A 21,283-nucleotide genomic window follows, 5' to 3' on the forward strand; every position below is an offset into this window, starting at 1 on the left:
GTTTGTGGATCCAGGCCATTGTCTGCTCAGCATCTGTCACTCATACAGAGGGACATGGATGACAAGCCAAATTGAAATTGACAGGGAGGTATTATTAATACACAAGTCATTATCTGTGTAATGCAGACACTTGGGACACATCTACTGGAAAAAATTACAAAGTACAAGAAAATTACATGAGATTTAAAAAAATATTTAGACAAATAGGTCTAAATATTTATTTCCATTTTCAATTTGCCATTATGTAGAAGTCTACAGGTTGAGAAACAGTCAAAGTCCTCTATTGGACCCAGAGTCACTGGCTCTCAACTCTGTGTAGTAATATATGAGGGGAAGAGTAGCCAACTCTCATTACTGCCTGACTGATACTCTGAATCCAAGTAGCATGGTCCCAAGGTGGCAAACATTCTCACCTCCTCATCCATACTGGTACCAATTTTCCATTAATATTTCTGGTCAATATGGTCTCTTTCATTTGCTCTGACTTTGCAGAACTCCTCTTATATGTAAGCAAACAAATCTACAATGAATATTTGTCTCCACCTTCTTAATCAGAACATGTATACAGTGAGATGATGATTTATTACAGTTCACAAAAGGCATCTGAAAGTGTATCACTACTGTTGTACTAATTTTGGTATCAATCCAGGATCAAGTAAATACAGGGTAAGTATTGACATTTTTGCTTTCCACAATTATTAGTCAGTGCAACAAAACACACCTTTCAGCTTTTCTTGTATTTTGAAACTGTAATTTTTGGAGACCTGGAATGTAAAGTGCTTTTCTTTAAAATGTGATATAGGCCATAAATAAAATAGATGTGACAGCAATGCTATAAGTTTCAGACGTTTTTCATGTTTAAGGTGTATCTATAGATTTTTTTCGTTTCCAAAAAATAATTTATTTAACTCAATTCAGTGGATTACATCACTTAGATAATAGAAACAAAGTATCCACGCTGTCATGCTAGTATTGAATTTTTACTGTGGGTGGCTGTAGCTCAGGTGGTAGAGCAGGTCATCTACTGATCGGAAGGTTGGTGGTTCGATTCCCGGCTTCCCCTAGTCTGCTTGCCAAATATCCTTGGGCAAGATACGAACCTGAAATTGCTCTCCGATGCATTCATTGGAGTATGAATGTGTGTGAATGTCAGTTGTGCTTGTGTGAATGGGTGAATGCACAAGTTGTGTAAAGCGCTTTGAGTGCTCAGAAGAGTGGAAAAGCGCTATATAAGAACCAGTCCATTTACTTCTTCTTTTTTTTTTTTGCTTTGCTCTGCTCTACCAATAACTACCGTACTGGTCCATGAAAAGCGCTATATAAATCCAATCCATTATTATTATTACTACAGCTATAGCCTGTACATGCTTATAGTTATAGTATATTCATAATATACCTTCATACCGTGTACATTGTAACATACCTATAATAGATCTATATTCTGTAATATATCTATATTATTGCTAAAGCACTTTCTGGATGGATGCAAACTGCATTCCGTTGCCTTGTACTTGTGACATGTACAATGACACTAAAGTTGAATTCTATTCTATTCTATTCTATTCACAGCTGAAACTGTGTCTCACTGTTTTGTTTTGGGTTTGTTTTTTTCATTTCAGTTAGATGTGACATGGACAGAGACACAACTGTAAAATCTGTTCATTTGCAAGCTTTTATTTTGGCAGGATATTGTAATATGAGGAAAACAGCAAACATAACATAATTTTCACATTTTAAAAGCTATAGCAATACCGTATTTATAAGTATATATATATATTATCAGTAGCATGTAAGGCAAGCCTATCATAATTAAATTGTACTATAAACTGAAAGGAAATCAGGTTCAATATAATCTTTTTAACTGTTTTAAATTGTGCTTGATGTTGTTTATAGCATTCAAGAGTATCTAACAGTAGCTAGCTATGTAAATAAGTATAACTTATATGATGACTTTTTAAAATTCTGCAATGATGAAAAAAGAAAAGGAACTGCAGTAATCAGCCACAACATTAAAACCACCTGCCTAACATTGTGTATGTCCTCCTTTAGCCACAAAACCACATTTGACCTGTTAGAGTATGAACTGTGGCTATTTTGTTGTTTCAGCAGTGGAACCTTTGGCTCATGTGGGCTCTGTGGTGGAGCCTTGGAGGCCCACCTGTCAGTGGTTTTGGCTGACCATTCTATTTGTATCTATGCAACAAAAATACACATTTACATTTTACAATGAATTAATCAGTTTATCTAAGCTGTACAGGATTTTCCAAGTAGTGGAAAATATATAGTATATAGTATAGTATAATATAGTATTCATCAACCAACAATCACTTTCAGCAAATGCCAGCTATAATAATTTAAAGCTAGAAACTCATCGCTTTTATTGAATACACCAATTGGACAGTAGGAAAGTTTATCAAAGTAAATCCATAAAATCTACTTTTCAAATTCAGAAATTAAATTACATCAAACATCAAATTAATGTGGCTGAATCCATAAACCACTAAAACGAGCTTATTCATTAAACTTGCTACTACAGCTACATTAAATTAGGATTTTAGTGCAGTCATGTTACTGTCACAGCTTTGTTCGCTCTCCTTTCAGCACCTCATCTGGAATCCCTCCTATCCAGCCATGTACTTCAGCCCTGTCCTGCTCTCTTCCCTCTGTAGTGTAAGAATCACATATGAAGTGGTTTAGCATCCGCTCGGCTGACTGCAGGCTGGCCAAGCTGCTTTCTGCCTTTGACATACTGCTATCTATTGGCCTCCCAATAACCCTGTGGTTGCTTGTGTTCCAATGATGAATGATCTCATTATCTAAATCCTCAGTAGCTTCATTCCCTCGATGGCGGAGGTCCATCATGGCCTCTGTGCCTCTCAGCTCTTTTTGCATGTGATGGCATGCCAGAGGAATTTCCTCCAGGCTTGCTGACCGGATAAGAATGGCAGATCCATGATTTGGACTAGAGGACCTGTAACTTCCCTCACCTGTAATGTCATCAGAAAGATTCTTAATGCCAGAAGGGCGAGAACTAGTTTGTGGTGCAGGTAAATTGTCACTGTGGGAGGTGAACTGAAGATGAGGTATTTGCAGTGGGCGTGGAGAGTGTCGTCTGGGAATTTCCTCACTTCCTGACTCGCTGTCTCTGTCCAGGTCTGCTTCCCGGTGTCTCCAGGTCTGACCCCTGTTTGATCCTGTCAGTATAAGCCGTGGGGTCTCTTCTCCCACTTCAGACCAGTCAGATTCCTCCTCCTCTGGGACTGACCCTAGAGGTTGCTCCTGCCCAGCAGCTTTAACCTTTCCATAATTATCGTTGTCCATAAACTGAACTGGAGGGGGAGCGATTGGGAGAACCACCTGATTAATGGTATCATCTGACTGAAAATGATGGTTGTTTTTGTGTATTGCAGAAGTCACCTGAAATGAGAAGAGAAACTGATCAGTTCAATGGAATTTGGAAATAATAAATACAAAATATGATTGAAAGGAAAACAAAGGTTTTGTATGAACAAAATTATACTAATGCCGAGTGCTACGCTGTCCTCTAAACTATTTAAGACATAGGAAAAACATATTTATACTTCATACTGTATGAAAAGACTAATATAACCTGCATGTCATGTGGACTCTGAAACCTCAAATTTGACATTTTGGTCAATATCATCTTCACAGACATCAGAAATCACAAGGGATGAATGGATCCGACTGAGAAACCAACGACACTCCACATACATATGCATTTTGTCAATCACAAGCTAGAAACACCATAAATCATGTGGTTTGTCATCTATTTAACAAACTTACAACTAGAATATCAAATTATTATTGGGGTATTGAATTCAGTGGGAATTTAGGTATTTTTCCATAAACGGTAAATGGACTGATTCTTATATCTAGCGCTTTTCTACTCTCTCCGAGCACTCAAAGCTCTTTATACAGCTAATCCATTCACCCAATCACACCCATTCACCCAAGCACTTCTAAGCTTAAGCGCTAAGTATCTAACACTCGGATGGATATATCGGAGAGCAACATGGGGTTAGTATCTTGCCCAAGGATATTTGGCATGCAGAATGGAGCAGCCTGGAATCGAACCACCAACCTTCTGGTTAGTGGCTGAGACGCTCTGCCACCTGAGCAATAAGCCATTCCTGATATCAAGAGTGCTGCGGGCCTGCTTAAAAACCAAGCATTCCAGGGCTACCGAATCATAAATCTCACTCTAATCAAAATACAAGAAAGAGTGATGCATTTGAAAACTGTATTCAAAAAACATAAACTACACAGGCTGTTGGTTATAAATTGCTAATCCTACTCAGACACGTGTTTAGGCCAGTGTGTGACCCACTTGCCTCTGGGACACAAACTTCAATACCAGAGTGGTACATTTAGGTGAGAGTAATTATTAATATCACAAACTAACCCCCACCCCCTTGTTACCAGTTTAAAGTTATTTTTTATATAATGAAATACATTTATATAAATATCTAACTGTATGTGACTAGAAAGTAATTTCAAAATGAATTAATTTTATTACTGCAGCTCACTTGCAGCACCTAGAGATATTTTCCACATTGATCTAAACAATCAGATTTTTTTTTCTGCAACCTTAGCAGCCGCTACTTTGATATTTGCAAGGAATGCCAGAATTAAATGTTACTAATATTTTCCAGACCTAGAAATGAAAGAATGCCAAAGAGCTTACACTGAACACTTCGCCAGAGTTGCCAAATTTCACATTACCAAGCTGCTGTGTCAGCTCTGAAATACGACAGTTCAATCTTTGTCGTTCTTCTTCCATATTTTGAGTCTGAAACAGAAGGAAAATGGGGGAACAAGATGTAATAGCTCACATATATGTTTATAGTAATGGATGTCTTACATCAGATGTACAGCCATGCTTGCTTTCTCACCACTGAGTGAAGCTTTTGCTCCAGAACGTTATTAGTCTGCTGTGTGGACGAGCAGTTATCATGTAGTCTGAAATAAGGCAGAGACAGACTTACTCAGCAAACATTATAACAGTTATCACTATTTGCAGTTAGTCTCTGGAAAAGGCATTCTTCACCTCTTAAACCTCTCTGTGAGGTTGCTGAGCTCTGTGCGTGTCCTCTGAAGTTCCGCCTCCAACAGCTTTTGGCTACTCATGAATTCCTCTCCCAAACACTCCATCCTCACAGCTGTCTTCAGCAAACTGTGGTGCAGACCTTCATTTTGTTCCTGTATTATCCTAAAATACAGACAGACAAAAGCAAGAGTTGTCAAGCTTTGATCCATTTATTTTTAAATCGTTGTTTTTCTTTTTAAATGAACAGTTCCATATTTTCTATGTTACACATCCAAATACCCAAACACCCAAATGAATAACATTGCACTTACATGATTCTACCCAGCTCCTCTTTCTTCTCCTGCGTTGAAGTAATAAATACATGAATTATTTTTTTTTAAAAAAAGCATTCAACGGGTACTCTGTTAGGCCTAAAGTGAAAAATGAAATGAAATGAAAGATGAACACATAATATTAGTCTAGGATGTCAAATTGATTGCTATTAGTTTGTATTTAGTAGCTAATCTATTGTTCTGTAACTAATCTATTGTTCTTTAACACGTGAACGTCATTTGCAGATCTATTGTCTGCCATGACGTGTAAGCTGTTGCCCAAATCAATATGAACGGAAATTAGATGAACATCATTACATAACCAGATAATAAAAAACATAAAACACAGGCAGCCATGTGATCCTGGTAGTTACTTGTGTGTATGCACATCATAATAGAAAACATTTTCAGTGAGTATAATAATGCCATACTTGTTGTAATGATGGGCCAATGAAACTTGTTCGTTCCTCTTCGTGGCTGCTGGGGTTGCTTGTTGTTGTCATGGAAGACTCTGGTTTAATGGAAAGAGGCTCCGTCTTCCTGTGTGCCAGTGGACTGCCAGCAGAATGCCCCTTCAAATGAGTGTGGTGGTCATCGTGGTCAAAATCATTGTTTCTTGAGTGGTGCTGGTTGGGATGCAATTCATGGTGGTGATGACCTGATCTGTAGTGGTCTCCATGTTGTGCGCAATGGCCTGGATTGTGCTGGTCTCCATGATGCTGATGTTGATGAGATTCCCCATGTTGATCTTCATGGTGATGATGGCCTGAACTATCAACATCATCATGATGATGATCTAGACTGTGGTGGTCATGTTGATGGTGAATGTTCAAAATATGATGGTCACGGTGACGATAGTGATGCTCTGGACTGTGATGGTCTCCATGATGACGATGATGGTCTGAAAAGTGGTGGTCTCTATGATGATGGTGATGATGATCTTGACTGTGGCGGTCTCCATGATGATGATGGGGATGCCCCAGATTGCGGTGGTCTCCATGATGCTGATGCACTGGGCTGTGGTGGTCCCCATGATGAAGTTGGTGTTCTGGGCTATTGTGGTCCCCATGGTGATGGTGATGGTTTGGTCTGTGGTGGCCCCCATGGTGATGGTGATGGTCTTGGCTATGGTGATCTCCGTGATGATGGTGATGGTCTGGCTTGTGATGGTCCCCATGATGATGGTGATGGTCTGGACTATGGTGGTCTTTGTGATGATGGTGATGGTCTGGACTATGGTTGTCTCCATGGTGATGGTGGTGACCTTGGCTATGGTCTTCTTGGTGATGATGGTGATGGTCTGGACTATGGTGGTCTCTGTGATGATGTGGATGGTCTGGACTATGGTGGTCTCTGTGATGATGGTGATGGTCTGGACTATGGTGGTCTCTGTGATGATGTGGATGGTCTGGACTATGGTGGTCTCTGTGATGATGGTGATGGTCTGGACTATGGTTGTCTTTGTGATAATGGTGATGGTCTGGACTATGGTTGTCTCCATGGTGATGGTGATGGTCTGGACTATGGTCTTCTTGGTGATGATGGTGATGGTCTGGACTATGGTGGTCTCTGTGATGATGTGGGTGGTCTGGACTATGGTGGTCTCTGTGATGATGGTGATGGTCTGGACTATGGTGGTCTTTGTGATGATGGTGATGGTCTGGACTATCATGGTCTCCTTGGTGATGGCCTTGGCTATTGTGGTCTACATGATGATGGTGATGGTGATGAACATGACCGTATTGCTTGCCATGGTGGTGATGGTGTGCATTACTATGATGATGGGATGGGCTATAGGGTTCTCTATGTCGATGTTGCCCACGGTAATGGTGATGTGATGCAGAGTGGTGATCTTTGTTGTGGTAGGTATGGCTATGTGAATCTCCATGGGGATAAACAGGACTGTGGTCCTTTCTGTGATGATGGTGAGGACTTGGGCTATTTCCATGGTAATGATGATGGTGATGGTGACTAGAAGTCTCATGGTCTCCTTTGTGGTGGTTATGGTAGTGCTTAAAAGAATGGGAGTGACGCTCAGGAGATTGAGACCATGAGTGACGTCTTCTAAAACAGCTGAATTCTGTGCAGCTTTTTGGCCTATGATGCATGTGATGGGGTGACTCTTCAAAATAGCGACTTTCACCGTGGAAAGATTTAGACTGAGACAACTGCGAAGAGTGTGAATATTTGCTGGAGCTAATTGAGTCCGCACTGGTGGGCCGGCTTCTTTGCTTTCTAGGTTTGTCAGTCCTGCTGTCCGCCTTCCTGGATCTAAGAGAGGCCTGCCCTGGACTGCAGGGTCGTTGCGCATCTGTCACGCCAAGAGTGGTTAGCCTCATTGGGCTGAGCACCTGCCGAGTAATCTCATTAAGAAAAGCAGAGAACTTCATTTTTTCTTTCATTAAATTCTTCCTGGCTTCATTTTTCCTCTTCTCCGATTCATTTTCATCCTCATTTCCATGTCCTTTGTCTTTGGGTGTGGTGAGAGCCTCCATTGATTTGGCCTTGCGGAAACTTCCATCATTTTCAAAGCTTCTTGCAATTTTCTTAGGGCTTTTTGAGGTTCCCTTTTTGGGGCCACAACGAGAGGACTTGCTTTTCTCTTGTTTCTGTTTGCTGGGCAGCTCATTTAGATTAGCTGGTTTATTTATCAAAGGAGCCATATCATCTCCTTCATCAAAGTACTTGTGTTTTCCAGAGATATCGGTCCAGGATTGTGAATGCTGTGGCTTCCTGAAAGGATTGCTATCTGAAGTGTCACTTCTGCTGCTGTTCTCAGAAGACAGACTAGAAGAAGAGGAAGATGTTGTAGAAGAGGAAGAGAAAGAGGAAGGGGAGGAGGAAGAAGAAGAGGCGGACAAAGAGGAAGATGAGGATGTCGATGAAGATGAAGAGGATGAAGAGGATGAAGAAGAATGGCTTGAGGAACTTGAGGAAGTTTGTGAAAGAGAAACATGACGATGGTTTTGCTTGTGGTGGTAATGGTGAGATTCGGACTGATGTTGACGGTTGGTATGATGATCACTCAAAATGCTCTCCTCTGCTGTAGAATGAGTGCTATTTCAAAAAGAAAACATGGGTGTTAAAGGGCACAGTGTCTACAGTAAATTAATTCTGATACTTGGTTAGCCTAACTACCAACCAACCCCAGAGATTCATTCCCCCAAGACAATTTTAAGAAGAAACAAAAATTCTATTCTGAAAGCATATGACGTGATTGGTGAAAAGGTTACTTCTCATCACTGATAATGGAAAAGACCTCACATGATTAATGTGAGGTCTAATTAATGTGTGATTAATTTTGTAAAAATAAAAACAAAATCTATATGAAATGCTTAAATAATTACTGTTAACATACAGTTAGAAAAAGGATGGACTTACTCATGACTATCGTTGCCATCTGACCTTTGTTTATTATTGTGACGCTGATGGCCTTGATTTTGATGGTGGTGCTTCACATGTGGACCTTTGGAGCCGGCTGGTCTTCTGTGCTTGTGCTCTTTTTCTTGATGATCACACATTTCTGCCTTGTGACTTATGATCTCCCTGGTGTTCTGATGAGGATGTACAGGTCTGAATTTTTTTCCATCAGCTGGCAATGCAATCAGGAGTCCTCAGAAACTTGCACAAACTCTGTTCCTGGGAAAATATTTGCTTTATTTACAACTTTACAATATAAATCCCTCTGCTTTGATCACATTATTACCTCTGCTAATATAAATGTGAAAGGTTTTTCAATGAATTGTGATAAAACATTGTAGGGGTGTAGAGTAGGATATGTCAGCAGTCCATTAAAATTTGGCTTACATCCACCAATTCTTCAAGGTCAATGTAATGATTTATTAGTCAAGAATTGACTAAAAACCTTATAACTTAGAAACAAAATTGTGGTGTTTATTGTACCATAGAAAGATTTAAAATATTATGTCACATTTAACCTCTAACCTTTGCTTCAATGTGATAATAATGATCTATTTAAACTATATTTCTTATTGTCATTGTTTGTACTGATAAGGTATTGGTATGTAGTGAATGATATATGAGGATTCTAAATATCACATTACTTTGGACCTCTGACTTCTTCAAGGCCAAATAAGGTAAAACTTTGATAAAACTTTCTCTTAGACTATGCTTAAAATTCTGTTGCCTTTGTTTGCGTTGGCAGAATAAAGGAAATGAAACTGGTATATGATGGGGATTCTTACATTACAGTTTGTATCCAAATGTCATGTCACATTTGACCTCCGACCTCACGTTTACATTTCACATCTGCCTGTCTTTGAAGTTGACCCCAAGAGAGTGAGCTGCCTTAGTGGAGGTTTGTGCTTTCAGTCTTGCTTATTTTTCTATCATATTCAAAGTGTGCATAATAACAGGAACACAGCAATACTTCATATTTGCATCTATAAAATCTGAGAATGCCTGTTATAATATACATTCAGTGATTACAAATTCATAGATCTATTCTAGATTACTGCAATCTAGATCCAGAATGAAAACAAATAACATAAACTTACTTAAACTTAATTTAAACTTAAAATTACAGCATTGACATCAGTGTCATTTCTCACATGTAATAAAAACCAACAGGTTTCGAGAGGATGAAAAACTGTTTCAGCTGCTTTTTTGTGACTAACTAAGCTGCCATAGAGACAAGAGCTGTACTCACAGTCTTCCACGGGCCCTGACGTTCACAGAAGCTTCCCTTGTGTGATGAGCCTTCTAATTGAACTGGGAGGCACATGTGAAGCACACACACTCCCATTTCAATTTATACTCCTGCACCGTCCAATGACAGAAAGGAAAGCTGCCACGAGCAGCTACTTTGAACTCTATTAAACTCTATTGAATACTCTGTATGACACCTTTTGAATTTAAAAATAACCAGCTGAATGAGGAATGTATTGGTCTGTGCATGTACAGTATAACTCCAAAATCAATACAAGCCACATGTACACATTTCTGCAGTGTACATAAAAAAAAAAGCCTGAAACATAAATTTTCACTGCAGTTTTCATTCACTTTCATTTTTTTTTTTAAATATTTCTGGATTTTTGTACAAGTTTTGTTCTGCTGAAGCTGCAAGACATCGAAGCAGCGCTGCATTATTTGAACTTTGTCTTCCTGTCTCAATATATCACCAAAGAAGTCTCAAAAATCACAAGAATCTATCTTTATTTTGGAAATGGCCTGAAGACACAGCGATAGAATGAAGCCTTAATGTCACTGATGTGAGCTGCTATGCCAGCCAAAAAAACACAATGGCTTCCAGCATTCATTGCTCAGTGTGCACAGGGGCACGTACAGCTGGGCTCATCAAAAATAGGAACAGCAAAGGGAACAAAATGTGAGGTAAACTGTTTTTGAAGCGAGTCTGTATGACTGCAAGGCATGGTGGTGGGTGGGTATCAGATGTTATCTTCTTGTATCATACATTTCACAAAATGCTCTTTTTTGTCTGTTAATGTGTTAGAGATGGGGAAATGAAAATTCTTCTGTTAAAAAGGCCAAGCTAGCCTATAAAACTCACTCCAGATGTGAGAGTTCATTACAAAGACATTTTTACTGCCTACGATTGGCATCAGGAGTGCAGTGAAGTGCAGGAAAAGTGTGCAGCGTGTTAACAAGAAAGTGTGGACGTATTGATCAGGATGTCCCTATTATGTCAGTGCAATGGACAATCTAATAACTCAGAGTTACTGAGAAATACATTGAACTCCGATAGAGTGACAAAAACCATTAGACTTCACAAAGCAGTCAAGCGGTTATGTTAAACCACCAAAGAAAATTTTCATGTATCGAGTAACATGTTGGAGAATACAATCAAAATATTCTGGTGTATACCACAGAGCTGTGATCCGCTTTGTAATTTTTGCAACATGTGCATGTTGATAACTGCTGGCAGGTCTCCCCTCATCAATGTAACCGTGGCTCAGAACCACAGAAAATCAATAGCATGCACAATGGAAAGCTGGGAGAGTCAGATAATGCTCATGCGCATTGGTGGATATTTATAACACTAATATCTGCACAGGACTCAATAAATCAGGATGTGGCAAAGTTACATCACGCAATAAGTCACTGCAGGCAGAAATGAATGCTGTACTCTCCACGCTAAAAGACTGTGACTGTCCTTTTTCAAATACATTTAATTATTATAGCTTTTAAGTAAACTTTTTATGCAGGGAAAATATGACTGTTGAATGGGTATCTTGCCCTATCATGTGATGCAGGTTCACTTGGTACATCACATGAACAATCCAAAGCATGCCTTAAGGTCACTTCCTGAATCTCAGATCATTTTAATAATAAACAAACAGAAGTAATAAAGAGACTTTAAATGTGGTATAGTTCCTGGTGCCAGGTGTGCTGGTCTGAGTGTAGCTTAGGAACACCAAGCAAGGGAAGGGCCAATCACAAGTGAGTCACACAGGTGATTGCTGCCAGCTGTAGGGCCTGCTTCCTGCCTGACTTCCAGATCTGACTAATACTTTTGCCAGATAAAATGAAATGACAGATATTTTATGAGTAGTTTTAATAATTGTAAAGCTTTACTGTTTCTGTATTGGTGTGTTTTGTATTTATTAATTCATACATTACTTTTAATTGTAGGCAGAAAATGAGCAGAGCACTGGCTGCCTTTTATTTAAGGATTGTTTTAGACGCCATTCACAGAACTGACTTGTTTAGTAATTCTAGCGGCTGTATTTAGTGTAGATTTTTAATTCCTTGTTTGCTTCTAGGACTGCAGCTGGTGGTTGCCTCCAGTCACGGGAGTTGTTGCCATACAAGGAATTCAATGACTTTTGCGGTCATATAATTTCTTTGTATGTTTGTATGTTTCTAATAAATGGCCAGTTGTGGTCTGTTAATTGAAGCTCCTGCATCCTATTGCCATTTTCACATGAATATTTCATTGTTATTCATTTCCACATTGGCATTTCCCCACCCAGCCGTCTCCGGGGTTTACAGAGGATGTTCTGAAAAAAAGGGAGAATATCCAGTGAGTGGCAGCTCTCAGTGTTGTTGCAATGTTGAGACAATGTTGTTGCCAGAACAAAATGCCCAGACTGCTTTAAGTTGATAGGAAGGCAACAGTAACTCAGATAACCATGCATTACAAAGTATGCAGAACAGCATCTCTGAATGGAGAGCACATTGAACCTTGTAGCAGATGGGCTACAGAAGACCACATCAGGTGACACTTCTTTCCGCTAAGAAGAAGAAGAAACTGAAGCTACAATTTGCACAAGTTCACCAAAATTGGATAATAGAAGAGTGGAAAAACATAATAACAGCAATAATAAAAACATTGCCTATTCTAATGTCTTCTGCAACATTTACATGGTAGGGTGAGAATTTTGAAAAATGAAAGCATGGATCCATCCTGCCTTGTATCAACAGTTCAGGGTGATGGATTGTTTAAAGGTCACAGCCTGCATGAGTATTGTTGCTGACATGTCAGTGTCCTTTATGACCACAGTGTCCCCATGTCCTAATGGCTGCATTGTTGCTGATCTATGAAGTAAATATGAGCCAAATATCACAAAACCAGAGGAACGTAGTATTAGCAATGTGTTCCTAACAAAGTGGCCAGTGAGTGCGTGACGAGATGAGACTAAAAGGTTTAGTTAATATGATTCTGGATCTTTAAGCCCCAAATTGTAACTATTATGCTTTTGAGCACTGACTACTGTCATATGTACACAACTATTCAGGAAAACCCTGCATAAAGTATTTAATTAATAATAATACATTTTAAAACAGGGGAACTGGAAGTCTGTTCAGAGGCCAGACTCTGATCTTTAAGAGCAAAGTTAAACCAGCAGGGGGAGTTGAGTTAGAGTTGCTTGCAGTCACATGGTTTAGCACCGTGTATTCATCAGGCTTTGTCTACACCATGTAGGCCTGCCTGTATTTTTTTCCTAATGTATCAAGTCCAAGCATGCAGCTCCTTCAAAACATAATTCTAAAGCCCATGCATACTCCCTGTGGAAGAATTTAAAAAAAAAGAAGAAAAAAAAGTATGATTTTAAATATATCCTGATTGAAAAACATGAAAACCTACTGAAATAAGATACAAACTCCAAAACCTTTCAAAGTCACCATTTATTAGAACAGATGTACTCTATATGTAGTGTTTTGTCACAGTGAGATACTGTAGAAGAGAAGACGCACTCCTGCAGGCTGCTGTCTGCCTGCAGTTGTTTTTTCCTTTCTTCCTGCTCTTTGAAGGCTGGAGAAATCATCCAGAAATGTTGTCATTTATGTGGGATCTTATTTACTCTTAAAATCACTGGTCTGCATCGCCAGCAGTCAGCAGGAGGTTCATTAAAACTGGGCAATAAGATAATAAATACGTTTGATATACGACACTATAAAGTGCAATATAACATCCCCGCTGAAGCTATACAAGTGGCATTTCAAACATAGCTCACGCATGATTTTTGTTGCGCACAGCAGAAGAATACATCACCATAAAATAAAATAAAAAATACTGCCTTTCTGGAGCATTTCTATTTAATGGCCAGTCAAAAAAACATCAGGAAAAAATGTACACACGGTATGTATGGAAAATCTAAAAGCAAAGCATTCAGTTTTCAGGAGTAATGCAGACACTTGTAAATAGTTGTGTATTATGTGTGGGGTACAACTCCAGTTATGAGGGCAACATTTTCTCAATGAGAGATTCACAACCCTCAAAAACAAACCTGTAACTGGAATCTGTTTACATCTGGGTAAAGGTGGCTTTTTTTTGTTACATTCTGGCATTTCTGCCAGCTTAAGATGTTCTTTCAACATCAACAGTGTTTAGTTTCTAGTAAACTTGAGGAAAAAGAAAAACAAAAAAGAGAAAATCAAATTATAGAGATCAGTGACAAATATTATACAAATACTGCCCCTCTTTATCAAAGCAACAGTTACCAAATCCTTTGCCAAAACACACCAAGCCTTGGTCACGTCCCCAGGTCCATGGCCCTGTGTAACAGAGAGAAATCAGGGATTGCCTCCACTATAAAGTACAGCCTCTTCCCAGTGGGTAAACAGCACCCTCTGGTGAGCTAACCCTATAATAGTAGTCCAGTTTCAGCTCTTTTTCTACACAGGCATACGTTGTGTAACGCATGAGAAAAAGAAGGGGTCACTGCATGTCATTAGTTTTTCCCCACACGGATGTTGGGGTTAAGAAGAGGATCTAAATTTGGGTCTGAGCCAGCCGACGCGCGTCCAAGTTTAGCCATGATGATTATCAACGTAAAGAATCCCAGAACTCCGACCAGCAGAAGCATGAAGACGCGCTGTTTCCAGGAAAGAGAGCTCCGCTTTCCACCAGTGCGGTTCCTGGAAAGATCACAAGAACATTCCCATATTATTTTCTGTCACAGCAAATAAAGAAGTCTCTGTCCCAAAATGCTGTCATATAATACTAACTTGAGTATTTGAGCAAACCAACTTAACGCTGGTCGCCGCCGATACTTGTCGTCATCAAAGTCGATCTGTGTCACAGAGCTGTGACCACCGTCCCGTGTGTCATAGACCTTTCTCGGTGATGACGCTGGAGGAAAGAAAAGGATCACGTCTCATCAAGAAAGGAAAACTGCTTTCATATTATATTTTGAGCTACTGAGTTCAATAAGGTTCTGGGCTCAAACCGATTAGCCAGCTAAGATCTTTTTATGTGGAATGTGCAGGTTCTCTCCAGGTACACTGGTGATTCTAAACCGGCTGTAGGTGGGAATGCGAGTGTGAATAGTTGGCTGTCTCTCTACTTTAGCGCTGCCATGGACTAGTGACCTGTTCAAGGTGTACCTGCTCATTTCACCCTGACAACCGACACAGGCTTCAGCTCCCCCCATGCAACCCTGAATTGGACAGCTGGAAGAAAATGGATGGATAGAGTTTTGACAGAAGAAATTTATGACACGTCCTCCAGCTGCTATCATGGCTGTCCCTGAGGACGCAGCACAGAGACGAATGGGGGAGAAATAACGGACAGGCATCTTGGCCCAATTTTGTAAATTTCAATTTCTTGGCCCAATTTAGGCATCAAGGTTGACGCACTGCTCCACAGCATCGTGGACTGTCACCACTAGAATCTTAATCATTGTCTGTACAAAGACATTTTAGGACAGCACTTGGGGAAACTTGGGGTTGAAGAGGTTGGGTATGGAAGTCAGATGGTGGTAAAAGGACTTATGTTTCATACCCTGAATGCATTTTGGCATTTATGAGAATGCTTATGAAAAGTTTAGCTTTGTTTGGCAAAAAAGGGTGGAAGGTCTAAGCAGAGAGTGGGAGCAGATTGGGAGGGCTTTCTGAGCACTGTACCTGTGTGTATTGTGATAGTGTCACCGGCGGTGCCAGTAGTAAAGTTGATCATAGAGTGCTCCTGCATGTTTGGATCCCCATTCTTATGAGGACCTCCAATGTCTCCCTGTTGTGGAGGTGAGATGTAATTAGATGGTGCGCTGCTGGTGTAAGAATGGCTGGGGTACATGTTGCTTTGTTCTTGTGCTGTAGAAACACACACAAAAAAAAAAGAGAGACAGCTGATCTGATCTGATGTTTGCTACTTTTATTACAAATGAAAACACTTCAAATAGAACGGAGAAGGAAACGGAGTAAGGCTTACAATCAAATGTTGACCAGTCTGCATAATCTGTGACATCATTAGATGCAGTCTCATCAAGGACCTGGACAGGCTCCTCAATCTGAGATAGTCAAACATCACTCGCTTCATTATCTCAGAGCATCACACGTGTAAACTTGATATTTAAATACAACCAGAAAATGCTAAGAATGGCTGTGTATGCTTTTTTACTTTATTGGTTTTCAGGATACAACGACGAAAGGGAGATTACACAACAACGACTTACCAGTGGCAGCCCCAAACCAGCTCTAGCCCAGTTAACAGATGACAACTGTTCCTTCAGCACATCAGCAACTGGGCTGGCCATGTTGGTAGGGGGGAAAACTGGACCCTGGCAGGTGGGACACTGGTATCCTGCTGGGGCCGTATGGAGGGGCAGTCGAGATGCCAGGTTATTAAGACATGCCCAGTGAAACACATCTGTGAGGGAAAAATAAAGTTTCACTTTGCAGAGATAGGATCAGAATCGTATTTATTTAAGCTATGAGCACAATTTTTTTTTTTAAATATTCCATTAATCTTTGCTGTTCTGCTTACAATGAACTGCTGGAAAAGAAGGAAAAGAAACTTGAATCTCACCATAGCAGATTAGTCTGACAGTGTCCTGTGCAGCGAGCGGATTATTGCACAGAGTACAGTTGGGGTTGTAATCACTGTCCTGAAGCCATTGCAAATATGATTGCACAATACACTGAAGGAGAAAATGTTAAAAACAAAAAAGGTTACTGTGATGCTACAAGTTTTGCACAAATATGCGTGACACCATGCGTTCACCCACTAACCTTGTTGTGATTGGAGACAAGGCAATGCTCGCACACGTTCACACGGTGTTCGAAGCAGAATAAATTGGTCACTTTTCTCTTTGGACACTTGCAGAGACCCATGGCCACCTGCAATCTGCTGAGGACAAACAAGTAGTTTGTGTTGGACTCCAAAAAAAGCATGAGCTCAGACTGAGGATCACAATTGTCATTTTGTAACTTCAAGGCTATACTCCATTTTACTATGAGCAGAAGCTACAAACATGAAGCATGCCTGTAAAACATGAGACTTTTAAAGGCTCACATTTAATCTAGTTATCCTGAGGTCAGCTGCACTTTAAATACAGCTTAGAGACAAAAAATGACAGAACTTTATTTGTTGATGTTTTCCTGACAGGAAATGTTTGACAAAATTCCTGACATTGAGTGTAGAAATCCTCCTGAATAAAAAAAAAAGTAATAAGTCGGGTTTTAACTTATGTTGTGCTCAAGAAAATAAACCTATTCAACATCTGGCATGAAAAATATGTAATGGTTTTAATACAAATTTAATTTATAAAGAGCTAGCTTTGTCTGCTCTCTCAGTCACAAAGAGAAACATATATATTTGGTTTGAACCAAATATATTCCCCAAAGAATCTTTGTTTCCTCCTGGGATCAGGAGTTCCAAAGAACAGATCTTATGTTGATATGTTACAGTACAGTACAGAGCAGGGATAGCTCAGTAGGTAAAGTGGTCGCCCCATGATCGGAAGGTCGGCGGTTCAAATCCACTTAACGGCTACCCTGAGGTACCCCTGAGCAAGGTACCGTCCCTACACACTGCTCCCCGGGCGCCTGCTTAGTGGGCTGCCCACTGCTTCACTGAGTGAATGGGTCAAATGCAGAGAAAAACAAGTAATTTCCCCATGGGGATCAATAAAGTATCCATTATTATTATTATTATTACTTCATACAGAGTTACAAACGATGTTAGTATTGCAGGGGCTGAAGTAAACTTGACTTCAGCTTTTCTGAATTTAGAATTCTATTAAATATAAGTGACGTTTGCTGAGTGTTTTGCCCTAGCTAGGTGATAGTAAGTACAAAGGTTGAAGCATGGGTGGTCTTCATAACTACTTCGCTGATGTCATCCTGCTGTCATATCACAGTCAGCAAATGAACTGTCCCAAACAAACCTAACACTCTTTGGATATTATAACGCAGTTTAAAGGTTGGGGTTCTTCTGTCAACGTGCCACAATTTATATATGAGCAATATACCACTCAAACACGGCAACAGATGCTACTCATTGTATTTACTGTCAGTACTTTTCATTTCTTTATCTGTAATAGTTGCACGCAGTGTTTGGACGTGGGAACTTCCCATAAGTAATTCGGAAACCCAGCTGCTCAGCATCTACGTCTTTTTAGATATCAACTAACACGTCTTGACAGCTGTAACACCCGGCCACAGCTTAATTCTAACATTTATTAACTGAGCTAACAGCGGCTAGCTGCTAGCTCAACTGGAAGTTACCGGGTAAAGCAGCGTTAGCGAGCTAAACTAGCTAGCTGTTTGAGTTGACGAAGTTCAAATATAGACAATAATTACTGACGTTACCTATCAGACAGACATTAATCGAGTCGCTTTCGCTTTAGGTGATGTGGTACGCCTGTCATTTAAGCTTCCTTGCTGAATTCACATGGAAGGCGGCTCCAGAGGTTGTCATCAGTAAAACTGTTTCCTTCCTCCTTCTGTTTATGTGCCACGTCTCTTCCGCTTCTCTTTCTTCTTCGTGTGTTTTTGTAAACAAACCGATTGGCGTATACTGCCATCTGCTGCGTCGAAGCGCACAGGACTACCCTGTTAGAATGATTTGTAAAAAGCTGAATGTTGTCATATCGGTAATTAAATGTACTAAAGTGATAAGTATAAACCTTAGCATGAGCCATGCTTTGTTTTGTAAATCTGTTTCTAATCACAACCCTCTTTGGCGCTTATGCCAAACAGACATAAGTTACAGACCCTGGGCCAAATGTTGGCACTAGCCGACATGTTTTTTTCCTACTTCAAAAATTACTCATGATACAGAATACTTGGAGTATGGCATCTGAGATGTAGATTAAAAGCAGCGTTTTTCATGAAACGATAACACCATTATACCCCCCACCCAACCACCCAACCACCCACCCACCCACACACACACACACACACACACACACACACACACACACACACACACACACACACACACACCTCCCTTTTGTTTCTCTTTCCCCTTTTCTCCTAGTCTGCTCTCCAGGGGCTTGTGTCTGACTGATGAAATAAATTTGTCTTCCCTTTCTATTTTCATAATACTGACTGTACAATTAAACTAATTATATAATTCAATCAATCGATAGATATCGATAGATAGATAGATAGATAGATAGATAGATAGATAGATAGATAGATAGATAGATAGATAGATAGATTTCCTGCATTTTCTATCAATTAGAAATCAGCTATAACGCCAGATAAAGACATTAACCTTTCATCATCAAACCAGGCTGCACAATATAGATTATCGCCCTATGTTTGTGCATGCATTTTTTGAATAGCTGATTAATGATTGTCTGTGCTCATTTACTCTTGTAGATCCCAGCGGTTTGAGCTTCAGTTTGGTTTAGTAATATATCATGAATGCAAATGGGAGTAAAGAAATACAGCAATAACAAACGTGCGTAGAATACTTGATCATTTCAGATGGACATCAGTTGCGAACAAAAAAAACAATAAAAGAAAAGAAAAATCAGAGCTTCTGCTTTAAAAAGTAAAGCGACTTCACATCTTCCACATTGGCCACCATGACGGATCTCAATCCTGCCCTGACAAGCAGCTTTTAAATGCATGGTAATGACATCCCTGCGGGCATGATGCTGCCTGCTCATGCATAATAATGACTTTTTGTCTTTACAGATGCATGTATGCTTGCGTGTGTAAATGGGCATGGATGTATTTGAGAATGAGGATACAAATTGTTTCCTTCACAGTTCACTGCACATGTGAATTGCCTGCAGAGGGAAGCGTTGAGAGTAAAATGAGAAAATGAAAAGTCAAAAATAAAACTCCCCCAAAACAAACACAATGTAAAAAATGTCAAGGAAAGAGACTGGCATGTGCTGTATAAGGCTCAAGCCGCTATTCCTCATAGAATTGAAATGTCTTTTTTCTTTAAATTCTCACTTACAACTTAAGTTCTTCTAATTAATTTTAGTGAAATTGCATCAACAAGGAGATTAAAAAAGTGGAGCAGTTCACTCTCATCCACACACTTGTGTGTCTGGGTGGTTTTCTGAAGCAGCATTATTAAACAACTTTGGATACATGTGGGACTGTATCACCACGAGTGGCAAGCTGCATAATTCCTTCAAAATAAAAATATGAAAATGAGATTTAATGACTTTGTGCAAATGAGTATGGACTTGTAGTGCCCTTGCTGACAACCAGGGACGAGTATAAATCACTGACAGGGGGTATGAGGGCATGTGGAAAGGGCATTTGAAAAGATTGGAGCTATCAGATGGAAGGGAAATCTAAAGACAAATGACGGAGGCACTGGAGGACAAATCACCCCTGGAGCTGATGCAGCTCGGTCTGAAACAGCGAAAGAGCGTTTAGTTGGGCGAGGCTGGGGGACATTGATTGATCGAGTCTGGCAGTTATTGATCAGTTATCAGCCCTATCTTTGAGGGAAAGTGTTAAGACTCAGGCATAGCTTCTTTGATTTATCTGTGTCACTGTGAAGTTTTTGTGTTATTTTAAATATTTCTACATTTACATTACTAAAGAAATACTAATTAAGAAATCCAAACACCATTTAAATGAACAAATAGCTTTGTTTCAGCAGCGTGCATGGCAGGTTCAGGTCTGTAACATGGAAGAGAAGATTTAATCATCAGAGCTCGAGATTTGTCACAGTTTCTTGGACCCTAGACAACAATTTTCTGTACACCAAATTATGACTGAACTATAAATCTAACCTTAATTGTAAGTCTTGCAGCTGCACTGTGGAATAGAAACAAATCCACATATTAAAAATAAACTCTGTGTGTTCCTGCAGATAACACAGAGTTTTTTTTAGATTGTGAATAACACACTGTGTGGCCGATTGCACAGTGGTGCAGTGGTTAGCACTGTCACCTCACAGCAAAAAGGTCTTGGCTTCAAATCCACTGGTGGGCTGGAGCCTCTCTGTGTAGAGTTTTCATGTTTATCCCGAGCCTGCATGGCTCCGACTTCCTCCCACTGCTCAAAGACTTGCATGTTAGGTTAATTGCAGGTTCTGCACCGTCTGTAGGTGTGAGCGTGAATGGTTGTCTGTCTCTGTGTATTAGCCCCATAAATCTTGATCTTTCCAGGATGTACCCCACCTCTTGCCCTATCCTGCTGAGACCCAAGCCAATTTTTGTTTGTTGTTTGCAATGTTAATTTCTCTTCATTCAGTTGTATTTGATAAGTATAAAAACCA

The 21,283-nt window shown here is 39.9% G+C and overlaps 2 protein-coding genes across 4 annotated transcripts; both read right to left on the reverse strand.

Annotated features, from left to right (window-relative positions):
* Positions 1 to 1,654: 1,654 nt before the first annotated feature.
* Positions 1,655 to 10,133, reverse strand: LOC113031005 (uncharacterized). Of its 2 annotated transcripts, none has more exons than XM_080307033.1 (8): positions 10,049 to 10,133; positions 8,761 to 9,018; positions 5,811 to 8,436; positions 5,380 to 5,408; positions 5,069 to 5,230; positions 4,914 to 4,980; positions 4,706 to 4,810; positions 1,655 to 3,417 (listed from the first exon to the last, which is right to left on the reverse strand). In XM_080307033.1, exons 2-8 carry the CDS (start codon positions 8,898 to 8,900, stop codon positions 2,575 to 2,577), a joined length of 3,972 nt encoding a protein of 1,323 aa, XP_080163159.1. In that variant the 5' UTR covers positions 8,901 to 9,018; positions 10,049 to 10,133; the 3' UTR covers positions 1,655 to 2,574. The 2 variants fall into 2 exon arrangements, with proteins under 2 accessions (XP_080163159.1, XP_080163160.1); XM_080307034.1 differs by having other exon boundaries at positions 8,761 to 9,012; positions 10,049 to 10,118.
* Positions 10,134 to 13,473: 3,340 nt separating this feature from the next.
* zfpl1 (zinc finger protein-like 1) lies at positions 13,474 to 18,548 on the reverse strand. 2 transcript variants are annotated; one of them, XM_026182867.2, is made up of 8 exons: positions 18,394 to 18,548; positions 16,813 to 16,927; positions 16,610 to 16,721; positions 16,257 to 16,450; positions 16,013 to 16,091; positions 15,709 to 15,894; positions 14,812 to 14,935; positions 13,474 to 14,721 (listed from the first exon to the last, which is right to left on the reverse strand). In XM_026182867.2, exons 2-8 carry the CDS (start codon positions 16,912 to 16,914, stop codon positions 14,535 to 14,537), a joined length of 984 nt encoding a protein of 327 aa, XP_026038652.1. In that variant the 5' UTR covers positions 16,915 to 16,927; positions 18,394 to 18,548; the 3' UTR covers positions 13,474 to 14,534. The 2 variants fall into 2 exon arrangements, with proteins under 2 accessions (XP_026038652.1, XP_026038653.1); XM_026182868.2 differs by having other exon boundaries at positions 16,813 to 16,930; positions 18,394 to 18,533.
* Between the last annotated feature and the right edge of the window lie 2,735 nt (positions 18,549 to 21,283).

Source organism: Astatotilapia calliptera, chromosome 10 (genome assembly GCF_964374335.1).
Source record: "Astatotilapia calliptera chromosome 10, fAstCal68.1, whole genome shotgun sequence".
Classification (NCBI taxonomy): domain Eukaryota; kingdom Metazoa; phylum Chordata; class Actinopteri; order Cichliformes; family Cichlidae; genus Astatotilapia; species Astatotilapia calliptera.